General features: G+C 44.8%; 2 protein-coding genes across 2 annotated transcripts in view; one reads left to right on the forward strand and one right to left on the reverse strand.

Moving 5' to 3' along the window:
* The first annotated feature begins 745 nt into the window (after positions 1-745).
* Positions 746-4,982, forward strand: LOC311363466 (protein FAM240B-like). The gene is made up of 3 exons (XM_084483413.1): positions 746-884; positions 1,322-1,446; positions 4,625-4,982. The coding sequence occupies exons 2-3, from the start codon at positions 1,325-1,327 to the stop codon at positions 4,740-4,742; spliced, it is 240 nt and encodes a 79-aa protein (XP_084339539.1). The 5' UTR covers positions 746-884; positions 1,322-1,324; the 3' UTR covers positions 4,743-4,982.
* Positions 4,983-14,085: 9,103 nt separating this feature from the next.
* The window catches only part of LOC311363244 (ephrin type-A receptor 5-like), a gene marked incomplete at both ends in the record, with an annotated part of 15,889 nt that continues 4,984 nt past the window's right edge, over positions 14,086-24,990 (reverse strand). The window contains 10 exons of the mRNA XM_084483215.1: positions 14,086-14,194; positions 14,313-14,477; positions 14,832-15,025; positions 17,101-17,250; positions 17,407-17,548; positions 17,866-17,933; positions 20,524-20,585; positions 20,858-21,043; positions 22,322-22,447; positions 22,836-22,903. Of these exons, the coding sequence (XP_084339341.1) occupies positions 14,086-14,194; positions 14,313-14,477; positions 14,832-15,025; positions 17,101-17,250; positions 17,407-17,548; positions 17,866-17,933; positions 20,524-20,585; positions 20,858-21,043; positions 22,322-22,447; positions 22,836-22,903 (1,270 nt within the window). The remainder of the gene's footprint in view (positions 14,195-14,312; positions 14,478-14,831; positions 15,026-17,100; positions 17,251-17,406; positions 17,549-17,865; positions 17,934-20,523; positions 20,586-20,857; positions 21,044-22,321; positions 22,448-22,835; positions 22,904-24,990) is intronic.

Below are 24,990 nucleotides of genomic sequence, written 5' to 3' on the forward strand. Positions count from 1 at the left end.
AATAGTTTGGAAACAACAAAGTTAGGGTTAGGGTTAGGGTTAGCTAACCCTAAAGTGATGGACTGCAGCAGTGACACCAAGAGGCCGACCAGAGGAAGCACAGACAGAATGACAGCGTTTCAGTTCAGTGTTTCATGACTTGAAGTAGAAATTCAGAGAAAACACACACACACACACACACACACACACACACACACACACACACACACACACACACACACACACACACACGATCTTCATAACAAGTCCCTTGGTGGCTTAACTTCCGAGCTGTTACCTAGCGACAGCATGCTGATTTGGAAGGACGGGGGGCTTTGCTCCGTGTAATACGGTTCAATTAGGGAGATTTGTGGGGTCTCGGGTATCGCCTGACCCCAAGCAGAGAGATCCTCACCTACCGCAATTCAAGACCCTGATTTAATGACACTGATCTCGACGTTGTAAATTGTATTATATTACACAAATAATGGATACACAGTGTGGATAATGTGGTTATGTTTCCTGTTTGTCATATATCACCACATATTTTTATAAATATTTGTGAATTTTGAATGAACGGACGATAGATAGACAGGCAGACAGAACGACAGACAGCTAGACAGACAGACCAACTGATCATCACTCAACTATGTCTGGAATCTTTTCGTCATGGCAACAAGGCACAAACAGGATATGCTGCGGATTAAACAAAATGAAATAAAAGGGAAGGAGAGGACTGGAGAGAGAGGAGAGAGGAGGACCCTAACCTAACCCAAGGGAAGGAGAGGACTGGAGAGAGGAGAGAGGAGGACCCTAACCTAACCTAAGGGAAGGAGAGGACTGGAGAGAGAGAGAGGAGAGAGGAGAAGGATTCAAAGAACAGAGGAGAGAAGAACCACAGGGCAGTATGTATTCTACTCTTATATCTACTCTTATATGTATTCTACTCTTATATCCCACTTTGTGGATTAATGCACAGATAATTGCAATTATACCAATTGAGAATACCAGACAAACATTTATAACATATGCCAATCTTTGTTGATTTATATATAAACCATCAAAGACTGGGCTTCCGATCGCATGGGTTGACACCAAAATACTGTGTGTCCTAGATCATAAAATAATTTAATTTTGTGTACATGTTTTGTGATTTTGGTTTGGGAGTATGTTGAGCCAGTGTAACATATATTTATGTTAGGGTGTTTGACTCTGAAAGGTCGAGGGCTGAAACCCTGATGTCAACTGGAGATATCCTCCATCAAGATGTCCCCAAGCCGATAGCTATTCCTTATGTATCTGATCAAATCGCTTTTGGATAAAAGTGTCTACGTGCTCCCAGGGAATGAGCGTGGCTAGGATCCATGACAAGCATAAACTGAAGTCCTTCTGGGAGCAGAGGATCCAACAGCACACCCTGCTGGAGGGCGCCGAGCATAGCAGGGAGAGAGACAGCGCCCTGCTCCGGTCAGTATTACCAGTCAGTAGTTATGATACCTGTCAGTAGTTATGATACCAGTCAGTAGTTATGATACCAGTCATTAGACAAACTTACCAGACCTTATTGTTTACCAATTACGCTAGGCATAGGGTTGCCAACCGTCCCGTAAAATACGGGATCGTTCCGTATTTGGCAACTAAAAGACCTGTCCCGTAATGAACTGATACGGGACGCACTTTGTCCCGTATTTTGGGGTCGTAATCGCGTGAACGCGCCTGCCCGCGATCGCGCATAACCCCCCCCCCCCCGTCAACAATCTCGATCAAGAGGTGTCCCTTATTTGAAACTCTGGGAGTTGGCAACCCTAGCTAGGCATGAATCCGGAATTGTAACCCAGAACAACGATGATGGTTGGTTACCTTTAGACAAACTAACAAGACCCTTCTCTCTGGTCTGTTAGACCAGGTCAAACATGATGTTTACCATGGGACCACTATGACTACTGTACCAGATCTAAATAGATGTTAGACAGACATAAGAGTCATCTTCCAGATAGACTCAGCTAGAGAACAGAACACAACAGGTTGTATAACGTAGAGTCCATTCCTTTAAGCTTTGCTCCTTATTATAATCACCAATGCAGCTCCATGTTTAGAATAGGATACGATGAGCCAAAGCAAGCTTGGCTCCAAGTCAGGCAGAGACAAAGCAAGTCTTCATGCTGGGCGGACTAATCCCCAGCCTGTGTCAGAGTCTGCAGGGCTTGTGTCCGTATGTGAACAGAGATGATCAGGGCTGTGGGGTCAACAGGGATCAACACCCGGACATGTCCGAATACAACCCTAATCCTCAAACTAATGCCCTCCAGAAACACACCTCGCCCCCCCTCCTCCCTGCAGCTGCCACTCGGTGGAACAGCCAATCAGCAGGCAGAGATTCCTTCACCCCCGCCTGGAAGAGAGCAGATTCTAACGCGTAAAACTAGATCAAAGTTATTCTCTGAGAGCTTTACAAAAACGTGTAAGTAGTTTGGGTTGTGACAGACACACGTAATCCTGTTACAACATTAGATATGATTTTTTAATCCAATTTGGGTAATTATAGCATCACAGCAGAAAGAACAGGAAGTGATTGGACTAGAGTATTTTTGTACACGTTCAACTATTTTAATTAAATCAAATTAAATATTTTATTTAAATATGATATTATAATCCCTGGTATTATTTCAACACGTGTCACATGACCGGGCTGGGAGTTGATCTCTGGGTTCAGGACTAATCTCTAATCAACGTTCCCAGGCTACCAGGTGATGAGTGATGAGGAGGAGAGGTGGGCGCTCGGGAGCGTCCTTTGTTACAGCGATTGAGACACTAAAGCTGTGCCCTGACCACAGCGGGCTGGCCCACGCTGTCTAGACAGGGGCGCTGGGGGCCCTTGTCCTTGGTTTGTTTTGAAGGGGCCTCCACAAGGGCCCCAATGTTATGATAATGTGTTTGTTGACAACAGTCCCCTGAAACGTGTCAACATGAAAAGGAAACTGAAAAGGTTAGATTATGAAATTGACGGACACGAGTAAACAGAAACCGGCTGCATGGATCAAATTAATACTAATAACATGTATGGAATGAATATATGGCAGGAAGTTATTTCAGAATATGATGTTCACCTTCTTCCTACATTTCCCCCACATGTTATTTTGTGGGTGGATTAGTTCATATTTACTAATTAATATAATAGTTAATATGCATACACTTTATGATGATGTTTGTGGATCTTAATAGGGTTAGGGTTAGGCAAGGCAACTTTATTTATAGAGCACTTTTCATACACAAGGCCGACTCAAAGTGCTTCACATATAAACACTGTCATACAATAAAAGAAAATAATAGATAAGTAAAAAAGTAAAATAAATAGAAAATAAAGGCAAAGTAAAAAAAAAACTCTGGGACTCCGACCTAAAGGAACTTGGTCCTTACCCACGTCGGGACTCCGACCTAAAGGAACTTGGTCCTTACCCACGTCGGGACTCCGACCTAAAGGAACTTGGTCCTTACCCACGTCGGGACTCTGACCTAAAGGAACTTGGTCCTTACCCACGTCGGGACTCCGACCTAAAGGAACTTGGTCCTTACCCACGTCGGGACTCTGACCTAAAGGAACTTGGTCCTTACCCACGTCGGGACTCTGACCTAAAGGAACTTGGTCCTTACCCACGTCGGGACTCTGACCTAAAGGAACTTGGTCCTTACCCACGTCGGGACTCCGACCTAAAGGAACTTGGTCCTTACCCACGTCGGGACTCTGACCTAAAGGAACTTGGTCCTTACCCACGTCGGGACTCTGACCTAAAGGAACTTGGTCCTTACCCACGTCGGGACTCTGACCTAAAGGAACTTGGTCCTTACCCACGTCGGGACTCTGACCTAAAGGAACTTGGTCCTTACCCACGTCGGGACTCTGACCTAAAGGAACTTGGTCCTTACCCACGTCGGGACTCTGACCTAAAGGAACTTGGTCCTTACCCACGTCGGGACTCTGACCTAAAGGAACTTGGTCCTTACCCACGTCGGGACTCCGACCTAAAGGAACTTGGTCCTTACCCACGTCGGGACTCCGACCTAAAGGAACTTGGTCCTTACCCACGTCGGGACTCTGACCTAAAGGAACTTGGTCCTTACCCACGTCGGGACTCGTCGGGACTCTAACCCGACCTAATAGAGTTTTATGTGGATTCAATATCTACCATCTAAATAAAAAAAAATGTTTTTTATTCATTTGGCATCATGAGAAATGTATTTAGCTAATGTGTAAGCAGTTGTAACGAATACCATGATTTTTAGCAAATTTTCACTCACTAAAACATTTTATGTAAATAATGGTTTTATTTTAAACATGGACAAATCATACATCATCTAGTTTAAAGGTCAGAATATTCAAAAGTGGTATCATCAAAGTCATATCAATAATCTAATAATGGTCTTTAATATCAAGTTTCAATAATGTAGCATTAACTGTTCATGTCTACCTACATTTTTTGCATTTACATTAACATTGATATTACTCTTATTGTGTGTATATACATATAGTTTCGGTTTAAATTGTTGCATTTCTTAAATGTATTGTAATTATTGTGGCACCGGATTAATTCCCGTCTGGGATGAATAAAGTAGTAATAAAGTAGGTTCTCTTTGAATCGGTTTCTAGGCTGCGGGAGGACTGGCTGAGGAGGCTCACCCAGAGGAACCAGAACCAGCAGAGCTTCTTTGAGGAGCAGATCCGAAGAGCCAGCAAGACACAATGGAGGCCCGCTCACCTCCCCTGACGTCTCCTCTCCTGACTCCTTCATGAGCCAAGTCAACTTTCACAGCGTGTGAAATGTTTGTGTCACGTGTGCCGTATGGCTCCGCCTTGGCAGTAGAGGGCGCTCATGGCTAGGGATGGAAAGTACTTTTTCTGTTGTAATACACTGTATAAATGTGTGCCTCTGCTGATAGCCTATACAGGCTAGCAGCATGCACTCATTTCTGTTAAAATGGGGGAAATTAAAGCAAATGAATTAATACTCATTGTTGGGGTGTGTATTTGTGCATATTCACATACAATTTAATTTAAAAGCAAAATGTTGAGTAGGCAAAGAAAGCAAAAAGCTAACAAATACCTAAGTTAGTGGCGTAACAAGGCGAACACCAGTGCTACTGGTGTTCCCCTAACTGGTAGCAGTAGGTAATGTGGGGACTATGAGGAATCTGAAAGCTGCAGTTCGCTTAAGAAAACCTGCTTCAACTCGGCCTGTGTTTGCATTTGTCAAAGTCAAAGCAGGTGTGGTTGGAAGGCAGCTAAGCTCACGGTCCATTAACCAACACATGCAGATAAGTGGTTCTATCTGGACTTTGAATCCTGTGAGTTCAATTATTGATCGGAATTGAATGCTGCCAAATTGATTGTTTGCATGGTTTAGCCATGTGTGAGTGTTGTCTGGGACTCAGTGGACTCAGTGCTCACCACAACACGGACTGACTGAATCCTGCTATCCCTGTGCAAGTCTTGGAAAATGTTGTGTGTGTGTGTGTGTGTGTGTGTGTGTGTGTTTGTGTGTGTGTGTGTGTGTGTGTGTGTGTGTTTGTGTGTGTAAATCCTAAGTGCCATCTGAGTGCTATCATGTTAGTTTGACAGGGATAATTAAATGCGTAACAGACACCATCCTACTGTCTCATCATATTGATTAATACACACACACACACACACACACACACACACACACACACACACACACACACACACAGAAACACACACACACACACACACACACACACACTGGAGGACTCCTCTCTCCTGTGAGTCTGGAGGACTCACTCACTCACTCACTCACACACACACACACACACACACACACACACACACACACACACACACACACACACACACACACACCTCCTCCCTCTTACTCTAGTACCATAAACTCACTGTAACAGTACTAGTCTGGTATTTTAATACCACTGTTACAATGCTACTCATTACTGCTCATGCTATACTATGCTTTCATTGTTTTTGTGAATGAATACTAGGTTTCTTCTGAGAATGGCAACAACTGACAAAGGTTTTGGTGTGTGTGTGTGTGTGTGTGTGTGTGTGTGGGACAGACCCTTATAGAACAGAGTAATGAACAGTATGTCCACCAGTTGTTATTAATACATTATGACCCCAGTGTGCACTTCTACCTCACCTTGAATGACCTCACACACACACACACACACACACACACACACACACACACACACACACACACGTAACCACACACACAGAAAACACACACACACACACACACACACACACACACACACACACACACACACACACACACACACACACACACAGGCATTAAGACCTTCCTCCCTGCTGACAACAGCAATTTACTTGGGGCGACAGTCTCCCTTCCCCCTCACTCACATACACACCAACACACTCTCCTTCTCACACACACAAAACATTTTTACACTGCCAAATATGCCCTTCTAACGGTGCGTTCACACCAAACGCAACAGGGCGACATGACTCCATACAAAGTCATCGCAGAGCTGGTATCAGGTGACATTTGTCGCTAGAAAAACCTGCCAGATTCGACATGTGGAGTGGCATGAACGCCCTGGTACGGGCGAGCGCATTCACGAGGATTTTGTAGCGCGACACGTCGCGACACGTCTATATAATATAATATATAATATCACAGCCAAAAGCTGTGTGTGACGGATGATATTATGAAGAGACTGCGTCAGGTTCTCTGATGGTGTGAACGCACCATTATGCTCGCCTTTATACCGGCCTGAGTTTACACTGACCCAGGTATTATACCGGCCTGAGTTTACACTGACCCAGGTATTATACCGGCCTGAGTTTACACTGACCCAGGTATTATACCGGCCTGAGTTTACACTGACCCAGGTATTATACCGGCCTGAGTTTACACTGACCCAGGTATTATACCGGCCTGAGTTTACACTGACCCAGGTATTATACCGGCCTGAGTTTACACTGACCCAGGTATTATACCGGCCAGGGTTAGGGTTACCCTCTGGGACCCTACGCATGTTGGCGGTTTTACCACACTTTGTCAGTAGTACAAATAGGCCCCTTTTGGCCCCTTTTTTAGACCCCTTTGGTCTCCTCCTCATATAGGCGAGTAACTCCTTCAATATCTCAAACAGAATTTTCGTACTTCTCACACTCTGTGATGCCACATAAGAACGCCGTGACTCCAAAAGATGTTCTGCACTGTCTAAAGTTCTGTCATGCGTTTGCAAAGTCTCAGTAGTGGCCTTGAACCTGATTAGTATGCGCTATCCCAAACATTTGTCATAATCGTGCTCTCCTATTTATCAAGTTGAGCGTTTGAGCATTTGCGCGCACTTCTGGACCAACTTAATTCTGACAGGGGGAGTGATAGTGGTCATCTTGATTTATTTATTATTATTATTATTTTGTGAAATGAATATTCATAAACGAGTAATGTATGGTCTTTCAACAATTTCAAGTGAATAATATTAAAAAGTACTTTTTGTTGCCCCCCCGACCGGTTGTCAATGGTTGGTGCCACATAGCACACACAGCGACAGCTGAGGTGACTGGTGCTGATGAACGGTTTCCTAATGACCCCTGAGACGCTCCACCCGCAGACACCTCTTCAGGAGAAGATGAGTATGGAGCTCCTCAGGACACACACACGCACGCACACACGCACGCACGCACGCACGCACGCACGCACGCACGCACGCACGCACGCACGCACGCACGCAGGCAGGCACGCACGCACGCACGCACGCACGCACGCACGCACGCAGGCAGGCAGGCAGGCAGGCAGGCAGGCAGGCAGGCAGGCACGTATGCATATTCAAGGACGTATCCAACTGCGCCTGCGCGCTGTATACAAACATACAGTCAAGAAGGAGAAAGCAGTTCTCGATGCGCATGCTCCGCCTCGTCTTCTTCTTTTTTTGTGGAGAACCAGCGCCACAGAGTGCCCTTGAATATGTACTGCAGCGGTTATACAGCTCGATGCGTTTCTGCAATGAGTCCATCTTTACAGAGAAATTCCTGAAATGCTGCCAAGGAAAACGGAGGGGAAAAGATTGTTTCCGCCCATGTGGACGGGGCCTTAAGGTACGGAAGGAGGTCAGAAGAATTAGCCTGAAGAAGGTGGGAGCTGGGAGGTGACCAGAGGTCATTCCTCAGTGGGAGAGAGTGGAGAGAGGAAGGTGGAGTAGGAGAAGGAGAGGTGGCTGTAGGACAGGTGGGGAAATGAGGAACGTATGTCCTCTATCGGTACATCTGTACCAAATCTTTGGGTAGTAATGTAGAGGGGGGCGGGGGAGCGGTGGGATTAAGAGGAGAAGATAAACAAAAAGTTTGCGGGGTTGGAGAAGCGAGATTGAATTTGAGATTGAAAGAATGAGCTTTAATAGATAGGGAGGCTGAGAAGGCGTCGTCAAGGCACTTGGATTTGCACCCTGCTCTTTGAGACGCCCGTAAAGGAGTTCTGGCAGCATGGACTGAGTCAGACTACCAAGGCCTTGCCAAAAGGTGAGAGGACAGACAGTCCAGAGAGGAGGACTAAGAAGAGAGAAGAGTCTCTGTGGAAGAGTCGCATGCTGATGCATGATGAGTGAGTCAGGTGAGATTCCTAAGGGTCGGTGGTAGAGCTGTTCCCCGCGTTGGTTGCCAGCTTTGTGAGGGAGAGTGATAGAGCAAAAGAAGATTGCAGAAACAAGTTTTTTACAGACACACACAAACACGTTAACACTCAGACACACATAGACACAGACACGCTTGCACAGACAGACACACATACATGAACTCAGCTTAACCGAATCTCTTTTTCAAGGATATTATTTAAGAAATGTGTGTAATACAGCTAAGAGGCTTTAGTAATTACAGAGTTGTGTATTTTGCAGATAACATTAAATTATGATGATTGAAATACAATGAACTCAAAACATATGAAGCATAGCTATTCTATTTCACTCTTCAAAGTTAATGTAGTGTAGAGTGTGTTTTTCTTTCTCAATTTATAGTAGCATACAAGTAAACTTTGTTCCTGACTGGATCAGACTCATTGGAACTGGTTCTTATTGGTTCTGACTATCTGGTCCTGACTGATTTGTTCTTAACCAGAAGGACCGACAAGTCAAAATTGCTTTTGTTTGGTTATAACTGCTCCTGACTAGTTCTGTCTGGTTAGGACTGGTCCTGACTCCTCCTGACTAGGACTGTCAGGTTAGACTGGTTAGACTGGTTAGACTGGTTAGACTCCTCCTGACTAGCTGTGTCTGGTTAGACTGGTTAGACTGGTTAGACTGGTTAGACTCCTCCTGACTAGCTGTGTCTGGTTAGACTGGTTAGACTGGTTAGACTCCTCCTGACTAGTTGTGACTGGTTAGACTGGTTAGACTGGTTCTGACTGGTTAGACTGGTTAGACTCCTCCTGACTGGTTAGACTGGTTAGACTGGTTAGACTCCTCCTGACTAGCTGTGTCTGGTTAGACTGGTTAGACTGGTTAGACTGGTTAGACTGGTTAGACTCCTCCTGACTAGCTGTGTCTGGTTAGACTGGTTAGACTGGTTAGACTGGTTAGACTGGTTAGACTCCTCCTGACTGCTACGTATTGCCAGATATTGCATCAGCAGGTTTGAAAGCATCACACATTTTATACAACACTGCAGTTCTCCATCATGAGGCCCTCTATGCTCGCTTTCTGTTGAGAACTAAATTAGTAAAAGTACAAAAATAGATTACTGAAAGGACAAAGATTGTTAAAAAAGGGAAAGATTTTTTTATGATTTTATTGCAAAAATATATATTTGTTAAGACATTAAAAAAGACATCAACACAAACAATACACAGTAGTCTCAAAACAAACCAATAGCACAACAACAGCTAAGTCTTTTTTATGTGCTTTCAACCAATCACAAAACAGTAGTTGTTTATAACTTCACGTGAACTTTCGATATCAGGGTAATAGTCACTGTTGCAGTAGGGAAACTGTAACTGTGTCACCTGTTTCTGACTGCTTTAAAAAGCGTGAGTTAGTATCACATTTCCAGAGGGTCGAGTGATCATGTACCCTAATGGTTTGACTTCCTGAGAAGCTGACAGACTCGAGGGGCGTTGAAGAATACCAACGCTGTGCTAAACATATTAAAGCCATATGCACATCAGTGCAAATGTACCATTTATTCTGTTACCTTGTATGCTGTTTGTTACGTTTTCTTTTGTTATAGTTATCATGTGTTATATTATAGTTACCTGTATTCTGTTGAAGTTAACTTGTATGCTGTTAATGTACCTCAAACGGGCAAGTAGATATTTTTGTGCTAGTGTACATATGTGCGTATTCCGTATCAGATATCAGATATTGCTTTTGAATAGTTGCTGGAATTCAATAAAAATGTGCTAAACCCAAAGTATCTCAAGTGACTGATGAACCAGTTGGTCACAAGAGCTTATCCTTTTTTGGGGGGTCAAGAGGAAGTTGGGATCTACTGAAATCAATTCTAAAGAACAAATAGTGAAGTCGACCAGATATTTGATGTCATGAATCACATCAAGATTAGAACAGCTTGATAGTGAAGTGTCAGCGCAAAAACCTTTGGAATGTGCTGAACGTAATCAGGTTTTCCCCACGTTATTTCACGCTGGTTTTTCAACTAAACTGAATATTGGTGGGAATTTGGAAGTGACAAATCAACCCACTTTCCAAATCATTTTTTTTACTTAATAGTATTTCTGTAGACATCTCTCATCTTACTCTGATGTGAGGGTCATCTTGTCAAATTCCACCCCCTCATACCTTAACAACAAATAACGCAAAATCAGAACAAGAAATATCGTAATATCAAGGTGTTTGTACCAAGAACCATTGTGATACCAAGACGCATGTGCTTACATTTTAGATCATACAATTGTGCTGCCAATCAGTTGTGCCTTTGTTTCCCAAGGTTGGGTCTGACCTTCTCGGCCCCAGGGTGCATCGGGGCTTTGAAGCAGAATCGTCTGTTGTGATATCAGTTGGTTGAAAATGACCGTTGCAGACACAAATCAATGCAGAAACCATCCGGTGACTTCAGTGACAGCAAATCCCAAATAAGGTGCAACTAAAACAAGTTCCAACTCAGATGCTGTCAGACATTCTTGCTATTGCCTATAGACAGTGTTGGCAAACAGAAAACACAGAACATGAGGGTGCCATTGTGGCAGAGTGGTTGAGTCTGGGAGGAGTTTGTTATGCTTCAATGGTCAGAGGCACTTAAACAGGTGTACTGCTTCCCTTGTTATCCCCCAAGCTGTTGAAAACCTTTAAATGTTCGTGTCAGGGATGAACTTAAAAGCAAACTTTGTACATAGATGAAAGTAAACTACTTGAAAGAACACAGACATCTTTGAAATGGATGAATACAGTGTGTGTGCAGGATATCTACTGGTTAGCATCACTGTACATTCCTGATTAAATGGTACACTGTTAATCTGTGTCCATAGCCCAACAATCTTCTGAGCCCAAATAGTAGCTCACTGTAGCAACTTAACCTGCCTGCATGTCTACAGGATAGGTTAATACAAGTACAAAGACCCCAAATGCAAGTATCAAGGCCCTAAGTATTAAGATGATGCAAATAGGGCAACATTATCAACATGGCTTTGGTTTCAAAATGTTTTTGAGATTCTGAATGATATTGTGCTCATTGGACATCGCCTCTTGTGCAATTTAAATATGCAACGCAAATTTTATGTTCAACTGAAACTTTTGCTAACCATCGTGACATTTTACCACTTTTTCCATCTGTGGCGGATTTGCTCTGGTCTACTGTTGTCATCATGATAACAACTAAATATGAACCGAAACCAAAACTCAAAGCTGTGTCGTATAATGTGAAGACATAGGAACTATCTGGCCGTTATTATATGAGAGTTGAACCAGTCTTGAAACACCAAGGAAGGTGTGAGTGATGAAACTGGAAGTGAACATCTCTACTCAAGTGTTTACATTCTTCTTCTGTGGTTTATGGTCCTCCTCATTCCCTGTCCTGTCCATGTCTTACAAAACGATCTTTACAATCTCTTCTTCTCGCTAGGCTTGCAGTCGGTAGCACACAATTTTATAACCAAGAACAATACTAGTATGTAAATACGCAAAGAGATGATATATTGTATAGCTATGGTCTGGTAAACACAGCTGTGAACTGGGAAGCAGCTGAGAGGAGTAAAGCCAGGACCAGTGACATCATGATATTATATCAGTTATCATATGACAGAATTATATTATACTGAACATTGCTTCATCGTAACTCCAAGCAGCAACACTTATAGTGGCTTGATTACACAGCTGTGGAACATTCCAGAGCCACGAGGTAAAGGAAGTTTTCCTACCGCCCATCAGATTACTACAATACCTTGAAAATATTTCTGTTGTTGCCATTTAGCACAATTTAGAGGAATCTAGGAATTCCACCTCTGCGGTTAGAAATAGAAAATCTTTTCTCGGCTTGGACAATATCAAAAACCATCCTAGAAGGTCCTTGCATTGTATTGTCTCTTTGGGCCCATCTGGCAACAAGTAAAATCAAGGGTGCTCCTATATGGGCTTTACTCCTCTAGGATGCAATATCAATTGTTAATAAACAGTAGATGTAAATACACTGCTCCCTGCTTTGAATATATAATACATTATATACATAGAAGACATTGAAACTGAGTTGCTGGGCGTCATACGGAGTGCATCAGAATCAAGTGTAGCTTCTCCTTTTTCATGTCGCTTGTCTTTCAAGCGATATTTTCAAATAAATAAAATCATTATTATTCAATATCTATATTGCCTGATATTATCCATCCCAGTGACCGACGGTGACATCCTGCAGCCGCTGAAAAACGTGGCTGTGCAGTGGAGGAAAAGGTGAGGGGGTGGGAAGGTCCAGAAGGTAGTGGGTGGATAACTGAGGATTAAGTCCTGGTACCCTGATGGTGGTCTGGTGTCCCAGACCCCAGAACCTTCAGCTAGGTCCAGGGTGGGCTGAAGTTCCATGAGAGTTTGATTGTTTGACGTTCTTTAAGAGTTGAGAACCACAGCAAAAAGTTCAGTTTCTTGTAAAACTTCCATTCTGGTTGACCTAAACCAGGACAGTTAACTTGGAACGAGTATACATTGTTCATGTGTTTTGTGTTTTTGTGGAACGGACCGAGTAATCCTACCTGTGTCCTGGTGACAGTAGAAGGATCCCGCTGCAGCAGGTTCCTTTATGGAAGTCTCTCCATCTGCTCAGAGTTTCTACATTCCACCGGTAAACCAGCGATGATTCGCATCTGAGCATCCGAAGTGCAATAGTGTTGTTCTTCCCTATGCCTTGCTTCTCCTCTTCAAAGCCCTACTCAGTATTCAGTGCCAAAAAGTCCACTTTTACCCGCATTGCCCTTTGTATGATAATGTTGTATTGTTGTTCTTGCAATAGCGTCTAAGTTGGTGTGGTATTGCAGTGCCTACAGTTGGTTGACCAGTGTTTGGGCAAGACCCCAAAACGAGCTAAACCAGAAAATCGAATAAGAAAAACAAATGAACTCCTATTTGCGGATGGAACCACTTGAGGAAAAACAACCTGCAGCATCGGATAACACCCTGCTAGATGCACACAGTTACCGTAGTCTTGTTCCTTTTGTGTGAAACGGTTTCAAACCATCTGAATCTAGTTTGAGCTTGTGTTCCCCATCTAGAAGGACGTTCTGCAGAGGTCTGAGTGGTGGTCCAGGGGCCTCTCAGGTCAGTTCTAACTCATCAGTGTCATTCTGAGAAGAGTTGACCTTTCCAATGACATCCTAACCTGCCTCAGTGTCTCTTGGTTTGGTAACACGCTCTTCAATGCTGATTCCCCTAGGACCAACCCATCTGGATCCAATAGAACACACAGATCTTGCTTTTACGTTTATCTACTGAAAGTGCTCAAAGTCAAACTAGGTCTGACCATTCCAAATCAATCCTTGTTTGTTTCGGTCAATTAGGTCCATAGCCGGTGTGTGTGTGTGTGTGTGTGTGTGTGTGTGTGTGTGTGTGTGTGTGTGTGTGTGTGTGTGTGTGTGTGTGTGTGTGTGTGTGTGTGTGTGTGTGTGTGTGTGTGTGTGTGTGTGTGTGTCAGATGGTTACAGTGGTCTTGTTGATGAGGTGAACTCTCATCTCTTGGATATTGGTGATGATTTTTTTCTGATGTCCAGCAAGGTTGACGCCTACTTGTCTCAAGTCCCTATGGAACACACAAAAACAGCAAATCACACATTTGATATCGTTCAATTACATTTTTTATTAATTGAAATGCACCACTATTAAGACAAACATTTGTCTGTAGCAGGCAGTGGACTTACTCTGAGGTCATTTGTGCCACCGTCTCCAATGAGGAGAAACCCCCGTCCATAAAGAGCTCAGTGTAGCGACCCATCTTGATGGAGTCCAGCCAGTCCCCCACACTCTGGCTCAGACTGGTATGGTCCACCTCCACACTGGCATGCTCCACCAAGAGGTTTGAAACCCTGAGGAAGGAAGGAAGGAAGGAAGAAAGGATGGAAGAAAGGAAGGAATGGAGGAAGGAAGGAAGGATGGAACATTTTTCATTGTGATTATGTTATGTGTGTGTGCAGGTGTGTCTGTGTACGAGTATACACACACAGTCAGGATTTGAAATGAAGAGCAGAGAAAACAGACTGTAAAATAGATGACACTTTCTCCTGCCCTCTGAAGGAGTTCCATGTCTGTGAGGGGACATCTTCACCCCCTAGAGCCTCAGCCCTCTCTTAGGGAGCATGGTGCTCATGGACACCCTGACAACAGGTATGGAACCAGCCACCTTCCAGCCGGCGGCTGGTTGTGGAGTGAGGCCCCCTGACCTGTGAGAGGAGTTGACCAGCTTCTTCAGCGAGCTGGGGTTGCGGATCAGCTTGTCCAGCACACACACGATCTCGTCAAACTTGGGCCGCGTGCTGCGGTCCCGCTGCCAGCAGTCCATCATGAGCAGGTAGAGGGCCTCGGGGCAGTCCATGGGCCCCGGGAGGCGGTAGCTCTCATCCACCGCCTTGATCACCTGCAGGGGGACCAGAGGCGTGAGTGGGGGCCAGGGGGGGGCCAGGGAGAGGGGGGGGGCCAGGGAGAGGGGGGGGGGGCAGGGAGCGGGGGGGGGGGCTGGGGTCTGGTGCAGGGAGAGCAGTGAGGGGGGGGGGGGGCTCAGTAGAGCAGTGAGGGGGGGGGCTCAGTAGAGCAGTGAGGGGGGGGGGCTCAGTAGAGCAGTGAGGGGGGGGGGGCTCAGTAGAGCAGTGAGGGGGGGGGGGGCTCAGTAGAGCAGTGAGGGTGGGGGCTCAGTAGAGTAGTGGGGGGGGGGGCTCAACAGGTGGAGCCATTCTGCCCTCTCTTAGATGGGGAGTTGCCGTTCATTCTACATGCTCTTCTAGTGTATTGATTCTATGTTGATTCTATGTTGATTCTATGTTGATGTGACATTGTAACATGTATAACAGTATGTGAGAGTTTATTTTTAATTGCATTGGAATGGAGATAAGTTATGTTTCATGCATTCAAATTAAAAAACTTCAGAGGTCCTGGGGGCCACATCTTTGGTGTGGCGAAGAAGAAAATTCTACAAAGATTTGGTAGGATTGGGGATTTTTTAAATGTATCTTCTATTTTGCCCCACTATAGGGCAAATATGGTGACACATTTCAGACCCAGGTTTATTTGATAGGTGTTGGATGTAGCTCTACGCAGTAAGACACCAGAACATTAAGAGTGTGTTTTCAACGTTTTTACTTTGGGAAGAGGGAGAGGACTTGTGGGAGAGGGAGAGGACTAAGACGAGATGTGGGCTCATAGTTCTGAGAACACAAGAACAGACTGCAGGGAATTCCACTGTCAAGACACACACACACACACACACACACACACACACACACAGATGTCAGAGAGCCAGGAAGACCCAAAGAAACAGAAAGCGAAGATAGAGACTGAAAAATAGACAGAGAGAAAGGGGGAGGGAGAGACAGAGAGATTGGGAGTGTGTGGGAATAACAGATTATGGAGAGTGAGAGAGGATGTGAGAAACATTGATAGACTCAGAGAGAGAGAGTGGGGGAGTGCGATGATTACAGCTGATGGATAGATTGAGAAGGAAAGACAAAATCAGTAATACAGACAGACAGAGAGTGACAGACGGTCTGGCAGACGGGTTGTGCTAGGGGTGAGAGAGGTTGAGGTTCTGTATCATGTGGGAAAGAGAGTACAACTCTATTTCAAGAAGATCTGAGAAAATCCTGCATATCGCTTTCAATTAAACATCAAAGACCTGACTCTCCTCTCCTCCCTCCCACTCTTCTCATCACCCCTCTCCTCTCCTCTCCCCTCCTCACCACTCAACTCTCCTCTCTTCACCTCTCATCTCCTCCCTCCTCTCCTCACCACTCTCCTCTCTTCTCCTCTCTCCTCTCTTCCCCTCTTCTCCTCTCCTCTCTCCTCCCCTATCCTCTCCTCTCTCTCTTCCCTTCTCTTCTCCTCTCCTCTCTTCCCCTCTTCCCCTCTCTTCTCCTCTCTTCGCCTCTCCTCTCTTCCTCTCTCAAGACATCTGTACCAGACAGACTAGTAAGTAAGTTAGAAAATGAGCAGCAGGATGAAGAGGTCATGTGTGGGTCGTGTGTGTGTGTGTGGGTGTGTGTATCTTAATATAAATAACACCTCTGGGGCTGTTTTCAGTATTTCACTGGTGTGACACAGTTCATGATTTCATGCTAATCCCTTCTGTACAGATCTCTCCCACTCACTTTAGCTCTCTCTCTCTCTCTCTCTCTCTCTCTCTCTCTCTCTCTCTCTCTCTCTCTCTCTCTCTGTCTCTCTCTCTCTCACTCTCTCAACCCTCCTGACACGATCAGTCAGTTTGTGATCCAGCAATTTTTCTCTTAGCAAACCAAAGAAAAGTCTCAAAGTTCCTACTGCAGTAAAACAGGAACTAGATTGAAACTCCTGGCTTCACACTGCAGACTACCTACCCATTCTAGCCTAATCAATCAATCATTCAATCTATCAATCATCTATATTATCTATCCGTTCATCAACATCTATCGATCCACCCTTCTGTGTCTTTGCACCGGGTGGCTGTAGCTGTGGCGTACTCACGTCCTGATTGGACATCTCCCAGTAGGGCCTCTCGCCGTATGACATCACCTCCCACATGACGATGCCGTAGCTCCACACGTCACTGGCCGACGTGAACTTCCTGTAAGCGATGGCTTCTGGAGCCGTCCAGCGAATAGGAATCTTCCCACCCTGTGACATCACAAGTAGATTCCACATTAACGCTCCAACAGCGTCGGCGGGACCAGAGACGGGGTCCGCCCCCGCGCCTGACGGACAGACCGGCCAACAGGGGCTCCAGAGCGCTACACACACCCCCCCCCCCCCCCCCCCCCCCCCCAGACGTACCCGGGTGGTGTACTCGGCCTCGGGGTCGTCCTCCAGGACTCTGGACAGGCCGAAGTCCGACACCTTGCAGACCAGGTTGCTGTTCACCAGAATGTTCCGCGCTGCCAGGTCTCTGTGCACGTAGCCCGTCTCCGACAGGTACCTGCCACGCAGCAGCAAGGGGACTCCTCTTCACACACTCTGTGATCTGTGTGTGTGTGTGCGGTTGCATGTGCGTGTGCCTGCATGTGCGTGTGTATGCATGTGCTTATACGTGTTTGTGTGTGCATGTGTTTGTGTAAGTGTGCATATGTGTGCCTTTCTATGTGTGTGTGTGTGTGTGTGTGTGTGTGTGTGTGTGTGTATGTGTGTGTGTGTGTGTGTGTGTGTGTGTGTGTGTGTGTGTGTGTGTGTGTGTGTGTGTGTGTGTATGTATGTATGTGTATGTGTATGTGTGTGTGTGTGTGTGTGTGTGTGTACCTCATGCCAGATGCGATGCCTCGCAGCATGCCGACCAGCTGTATGACCGTGAACTGTCCGTCGTTCTTCTACAACCAAGAAGAAAATGACATGAGCCTCAGGGCTCTGACCTCACACTACAACCTATAGCTCTGCTCTGACAACCAGTAGTATATATATATATATATATATATATATATATATATATATATATATATATATGTATTATTAAGAAGTTTTTATGGTTAACATCAAGTACAGTAAGACAGTTGGTTGACTTTGTCCCTCCCTCGGACATAACTGGATTGGCTATTTGACGAATGGATAAGAGATGATGGGTAGAAGCCCCAGAGAGAACCCCCCCCCCCCCCCCCCCACACTGAAGCATCCCGCTGAGGCAGAAGCGATTGGCCGCCTCCCGTTGCCATGGTGAGTGTGTTTGCTCTGGTGTGACTGTATGTGTTTACACATGTTGAGCTCTCACCACCGCCAGGCCATTACCACGACCGGTAGAGAACCCTGATCCTACCAGCTTCATATCTCCCATATATATCATATATCATATATATCATATATCATATATATATATATATATCACATATATCACATATATCATATATATCATATATATCATATGTATCATATATCATATATATCATATATATCATATATATCATATATCATATATATATCACATATATCATATATATCATATATCATATATATCATATATCATATATATATATATATATCACATATATCACATATATCATATATATCATATATATCACATATATCATATATATCATATATATCATATATATCACATATATCATATATATCATATATATCACATATATCATATATATCATATATATCATATATATCACATATATCATATATATCATATATATCATATATATCACATATATCACATATATCATATATATCATATATATCACATATATCATATATATCATATATATCATATATCCCTTTGACTATAATGACGGTCATCTGTCTCAACCCCTAACCGGACTGTGCTGCTGGTAGGCTCAGAAACCCACACACTCAGGATATGTACAGGATATCTTCCCTTAAGGTCATTCACAAAACCTTGTTTATGATTTAAGTTCATGTAATCAAACGTTCTCTTTCACCTTTGTCTAACCCCTACCTGCTCCTTAATGACCTGTCTCTGTACTGTCTAACCCCTACCTGCTCCTTAATGACCTGTCTCTGTACTGTCTAACCCCTACCTGCTCCTTAATGACCTGTCTCTGTACTGTCTAACCCCTACCTGCTCCTTAATGACCTGTCTCTGTACTGTCTAACCCCTACCTGCTCCTTAATGACCTGTCTCTGTACTGTCTAACCCCTACCTGCTCCTTAATGACCTGTCTCTGTACTGTCTAACCCCTACCTGCTCCTTAATGACCTGTCTCTGTACTGTCTAACCCCTACCTACTCCTTAATGACCTGTCTCTGTACTGTCTAACCCCTACCTGCTCCTTAATGACCTGTCTCTGTACTGTCTAACCCCTACCTACTCCTTAATGACCTGTCTCTGTACTGTCTAACCCCTACCTGCTCCTTAATGACCTGTCTCTGTACTGTCTAACCCCTACCTGCTCCTTAATGACCTGTCTCTGTACTGTCTAACCCCTACCCACTCCTTAATGACCTGTCTCTGTACTGTCTAACCCCTACCTGCTCCTTAATGACCTGTCTCTGTACTGTCTAACCCCTACCTGCTCCTTAATGACCTGTCTCTGTACTGTCTAACCCCTACCTGCTCCTTAATGACCTGTCTCTGTACCGTCTAACCCCTACCTGCTCCTTAATGACCTGTCTCTGTACTGTGTAACCCCTACCTGCTCCTTAATGACCTGTCTCTGTACTGTCTAACCCCTACCTGCTCCTTAATGACCTGTCTCTGTACCGTCTAACCCCTACCTGCTCCTTAATGACCTGTCTCTGTACCGTCTAACCCCTACCTGCTCCTTAATGACCTGTCTCTGTACCGTCTAACCCCTACCTGCTCCTTAATGACCTGTCTCTGTACTGTCTAACCCTCTAACCCTACCTCAGGGCTGGGCCAATAGGCCGTTAAAGAACGTCCTCTAAAACTGCGACAGATTATATAAGTATATATATATATATATACTTGTTTCTTTAGCTTGGATTTATCAGGTCAGTTTGTTATTGTCTCGCTCGGTGGAAACAGTAGGAAGGTGAGTGAGGAGGGGAACGTTGTTTGTTGGACTACAGAAAGCATCGCCTTGTGTTAAAACATTTTGGTGAAAGAGAATTGAGACTGTAATGACAATAGTGAAATGTCCCATTGAGACGTCTCCTTCAGCGAGACACAATAACAAAGACCGGATCAAGCGAAATATCAAAATTGTATTTCTCTGTAGGATCCTTTCCATAATGTTCCAATATAAACGTTCTCCATATTCATCCAGAAAAACAAAATAATTTATATTCATAATCCTGTTCCTCTATGGTTCCTCTATGGCTCCTCTATGGTTCCTCTCCTGTTCCTCTATGGTTCCTCTATGGTTCCTCTCCTGTTCCTCTATGGTTCCTCTCCTGTTCCTCTATGGTTCCTCTCCTGTTCCTCTATGGTTCCTCTATGGTTCCTCTATGGTTCCTCTATGGTTCCTCCCCTCCTACCTTGAGGAAGGAGTCCAGAGAGCCGTTCTCCATGTACTCCGTTATGATCATCACTGGCTTGCCTGGAACAACATATAGCAATAACTACTGAGTCAAGAACCAAGATGAATGAAACAAGTCAGGATTGAAGTCAACCCAATTAATTCTGTGTATACAATAAAAGGTGTTCCTATGAACAATATTATGGTTTTCTGGAAAAACAATCTGAAAAGTAATCAGAAGCTTCAACAATGGTTAAGGAATGCAGGTCATACAGTGAACAAACAACACTCTTAGATGGATGAATCCAGCATCATGGGGCTCAGCTGCTGGGTGATAACCCTGCGTGACTCACTCTTGGTGATCACACCCTCCAGGTGTATGATGTTGGGGTGGTCGAACTGGCCCATGATGGACGCCTCCCACAGGAAGTCCCGCCTCTGCTGCTCGCTGTAGCCTGCCTTCAGCGTCTTGATGGCCACCTGGAACTCCCGTTTTCCTGGCAACCGCAGGGGCCCGCTGCACACCTCTCCGAACTCACCTGGACACCGAGAGATGAACTTTTGTTTAAATAGGTACAAATAGTTTATGTTTTTAAACTGTTTATCTAGTTATTTTCTGACTCCAGGAAAGCCTTAAGGCGGCCACACACCAAGACGACTGCCCGATCGTCGCCAGAAAACGGAGTCGGGCTGTTAATCTCACTGGTCAAAGAAGTGTGAAACACACACCTGTGTAATGACTCCAAAACAGCAGGCGGCGCTAATCTGTATTGTGGTCCAAAAAAGAACGAAAACCGGAAATACCAGGACCTCGCTCAGCAACTGGAACAGCGTCGGTCTATCCCCCACTAGGCTGATAAATTGTTCCTGGATGTCATCGGTCCACATGGTCGAAGAATTCAATATCAACTATCAGTGGTGCCAACTTCAGGTCAACATTGGGGGGTCATAGCATTTTCGTTCAAATGTGTTCCACTAAAAAGTAGGCTATATTACTTCTCCAAAGTCCTGCTTTCAGAATTTGAGGTTCAGAACAGTAGTTCATGAATTATTTACGTATTATTTATCTGTAATTTATTTGATTCATTCCAAATTGTGGTTGTGATGATGTATGATTTAACCGTTCAAGTCAAGTACAGGTGTCCAGACAAGTTCCACAGCATGATGCGCAAACTCCAAAAGCATGCAGGGCAGAGTCAGCGACCAGCAAGAACTCTCTGATCCGCTCACAATCTGTGGGTGAGTTACAGTTACAGTTACATGTTACAGCGTGGTGTTCTATGACCTGCTGCAAGACAAAAGCACTGGGATGAGCTTTTTCTACCGTTTGGCCAAAAACAAATCGAAGAACTACAGGCCAGTATAGAACCCTTCTCTGTACTTCTCAAGTCCTGCACCAGCCTGCTCCTGGGAAACTCTACTCTAACTCTAAGCCCTTCCACTTTGTGAACGAGCACAAAAGCTTTCAGCCGTTGACAAGTTTGACAAGTCTCATGCTGTGCACATAGATGATGAAGATAATCCGGATTGCCAAGGCCCGGCAGCGTTTGATCGTCTGTGTGACGCAGTGCGGGAAAGGACTGCCAGGAAAGGGCTGCAGCTCAGAGCTCCTCACCCTCCACATAGTAGGGTTAGGGTTAGGGTTACACACAGAGCTAGGGTTAGGGTTAGGGTTAGGGTTACACACAGAGCTTCAGTCAACATCAAACTAAAGATGTGCCATTGTCATCCTCCATTAGGATGGAGAAACAACAGGAATTGAAAACGGGTCAGTTTCAAACAGGTTGGTTTGAACTAGTTGAGCTGGTGGGCCTTACCGGCTCCGATGATCCTCTCGATGGAGATGGAAGAGACGTCGATCTCCTGGGCGAACTCGTGGACCGCCTGGTTGGGGTCCTCGTAGGTCAGTGGGTCGATGTAGGTACGCACCCCTGGGAACTTGACTGCAGACAGCATTCAGGTCAGCTTTACTCACACCACACACTCACACTCAACACCTTTCACACACAACGCAACACACAGAACCATGTGACGGAATCCCTCCACTAACACATTGAAAGATATACTAAAAATAATGATAATAACTGATACTAACCAGTTAATAAAAATGAAGAACGGAAAATGATTAAATTAAATTAATTAAAGCAAGAGAAGAGAATAAATAAGCACACATAAACCACAAACACAAACACACACGCACATGTACACGAGTACACGCACACACACGCACACACACACACACACACACACACACACACACACACACACACACACACACACACACACACACACACACACACACAAACACACACACACAATGGGTTCATTTACTGAGGCCGTTGTGAAAATGCATCTTGTCTTCTTCAGGGTCCTGCTTGGCTTTGCTGTAGCCACACCTCCTGTACGGATGACAGCACCCAGCAAGTTACTCACAGACACAAGTGATGTTGTTGTGTAGTTATGTTCTGCTTGTGATACCCCCTAACATCATCTCTTTGTTTTCACCATGTGGCTTCTGTGTGTGTGTGTGTGTGTGTGTGTGTCTATTGGTGAAGCAAAATAAATATCTAATCGACCCAAGTGTGAAATAGGAGCTATTTATGCATGCAGAGGGAGAGAGCATGACACAGAGCGAGAGAGAGAGTGCGAAAGAGAGCGAGAGAGTGTGGGACAGCGAGACAGAGAGCGAGAGAGCGTGAGAGAGCAAGACAGCAAAAGAGTGAGAGAGTGTGAGAGAGCAAGAGAGCGAACGAGCGCAAGACAGCGAGAGAGCGAGAGAGCATGAGAGTGAGAGAGAGAGAGAGAGCAAGAGAGAGAGAGAGAGAGTGGGACAGCGAGAGAGCATGAGAGAGAGAGAGACAGAGAGAGTGAATGAACCTGTTTTTCTCTGTCAATATTTAGACAGCATCAAAGGGGATAGTGACAGATAACACAGATTAAATATATAGCTATCGATTTTAAACCTGATCCTATTGAGAACAGACACACACACACACACACACACACACACACACACACACTGGTCTGGTGGGTAGACAGAAAGGCAGAGCAGGGTGTGTTTATGTAGTGTGTTCCACCTCAGGAACGGCCCCCAGGAACCTTTGGAGGAACGCGTTTCCACAGTGGGAACCAGGGTCTAAATGAAGTTCTGTGGGCCATTATTGGACCGGGCTCGGTGGGTGGTCCAGGAGCTGAACCTCTCTGATCAGTAGAGGACGTCCAGCCCTTCCAAGGTCTGCAGCTGTAAACCAACTGCTGACACTAAACACACACAGTGCTCTGATTGCAGCCATAGTAATGAACTCCATTTATAGACTGTAATCATCACTATCTGCTGATGATCTTTCATCTCCTAGCAGTCGGTTTACTGCGCTGCGGGAGGTTCTTTTGATGACATGAGGGTGGTAAAATAGTTTTGTTTTGGATACCAACTTCCTCCGAAAGATTTAAAGCCTACTTTTAGTATTAGAACTGGGAAACAGCTTAAAAAACAAAAGTCTCCAAAACATGGAAGAAAGCACCGCCACTTCCTTAACCCCTCATCCACTACACTGTTTTAAACTAACCCTAACCCTAACCCTAACCCTAACCCCTCATCCACTACACTGTTTTAAACTAACCCTAACCCTAACCCTAACCCCTCATCCACTACACTGTTTTAAACTAACCCTAACCCTAACCCTAACCCCTCATCCACTACACTGTTTTAAACTAACCCTAACCCTAACCCTAACCCCTCATCCACTACACTGTTTTAAACTAACCCTAACCCTAACCCCTCATCCACTACACTGTTTTAAACTAACCCTAACCCTAACCCTAACCCCTCATCCACTACACTGTTTTAAACTAACCCTAACCCTAACCCTAACCCCTCATCCACTACACTGTTTTAAACTAACCCTTACCCTAACCCTAACCCCTCATCCACTACACTGTTTTAAACTAACCCTAACCCTAACCCTAACCCCTCATCCACTACACTGTTTTAAACTAACCCTAACCCTAACCCTAACCCCTCATCCACTACACTGTTTTAAACTAACCCTAACCCTAACCCTAACCCCTCATCCACTACACTGTTTTAAACTAACCCTAACCCTAACCCTAACCCCTCATCCACTACACTGTTTTAAACTAACCCTAACCCTAACCCTAACCCCTCATCCACTACACTGTTTTAAACTAACCCTAACCCTAACCCTAACCCCTCATCCACTACACTGTTTTAAACTAACCCTAACCCTAACCCTAACCCCTCATCCACTACACTGTTTTAAACTAACCCTAACCCTAACCCTAACCCCTCATCCACTACACTGTTTTAAACTAACCCTAACCCTAACCCTAACCCCTCATCCACTACACTGTTTTAAACTAACCCTAACCCTAACCCCTCATCCACTACACTGTTTTAAACTAACCCTAACCCTAACCCTAACCCCTCATCCACTACACTGTTTTAAACTAACCTAACCCTAACCCT

This window comes from Micromesistius poutassou (genome assembly GCF_964030765.1).
Source record: "Micromesistius poutassou genome assembly, chromosome: 18".
NCBI classification, from domain to species: domain Eukaryota; kingdom Metazoa; phylum Chordata; class Actinopteri; order Gadiformes; family Gadidae; genus Micromesistius; species Micromesistius poutassou.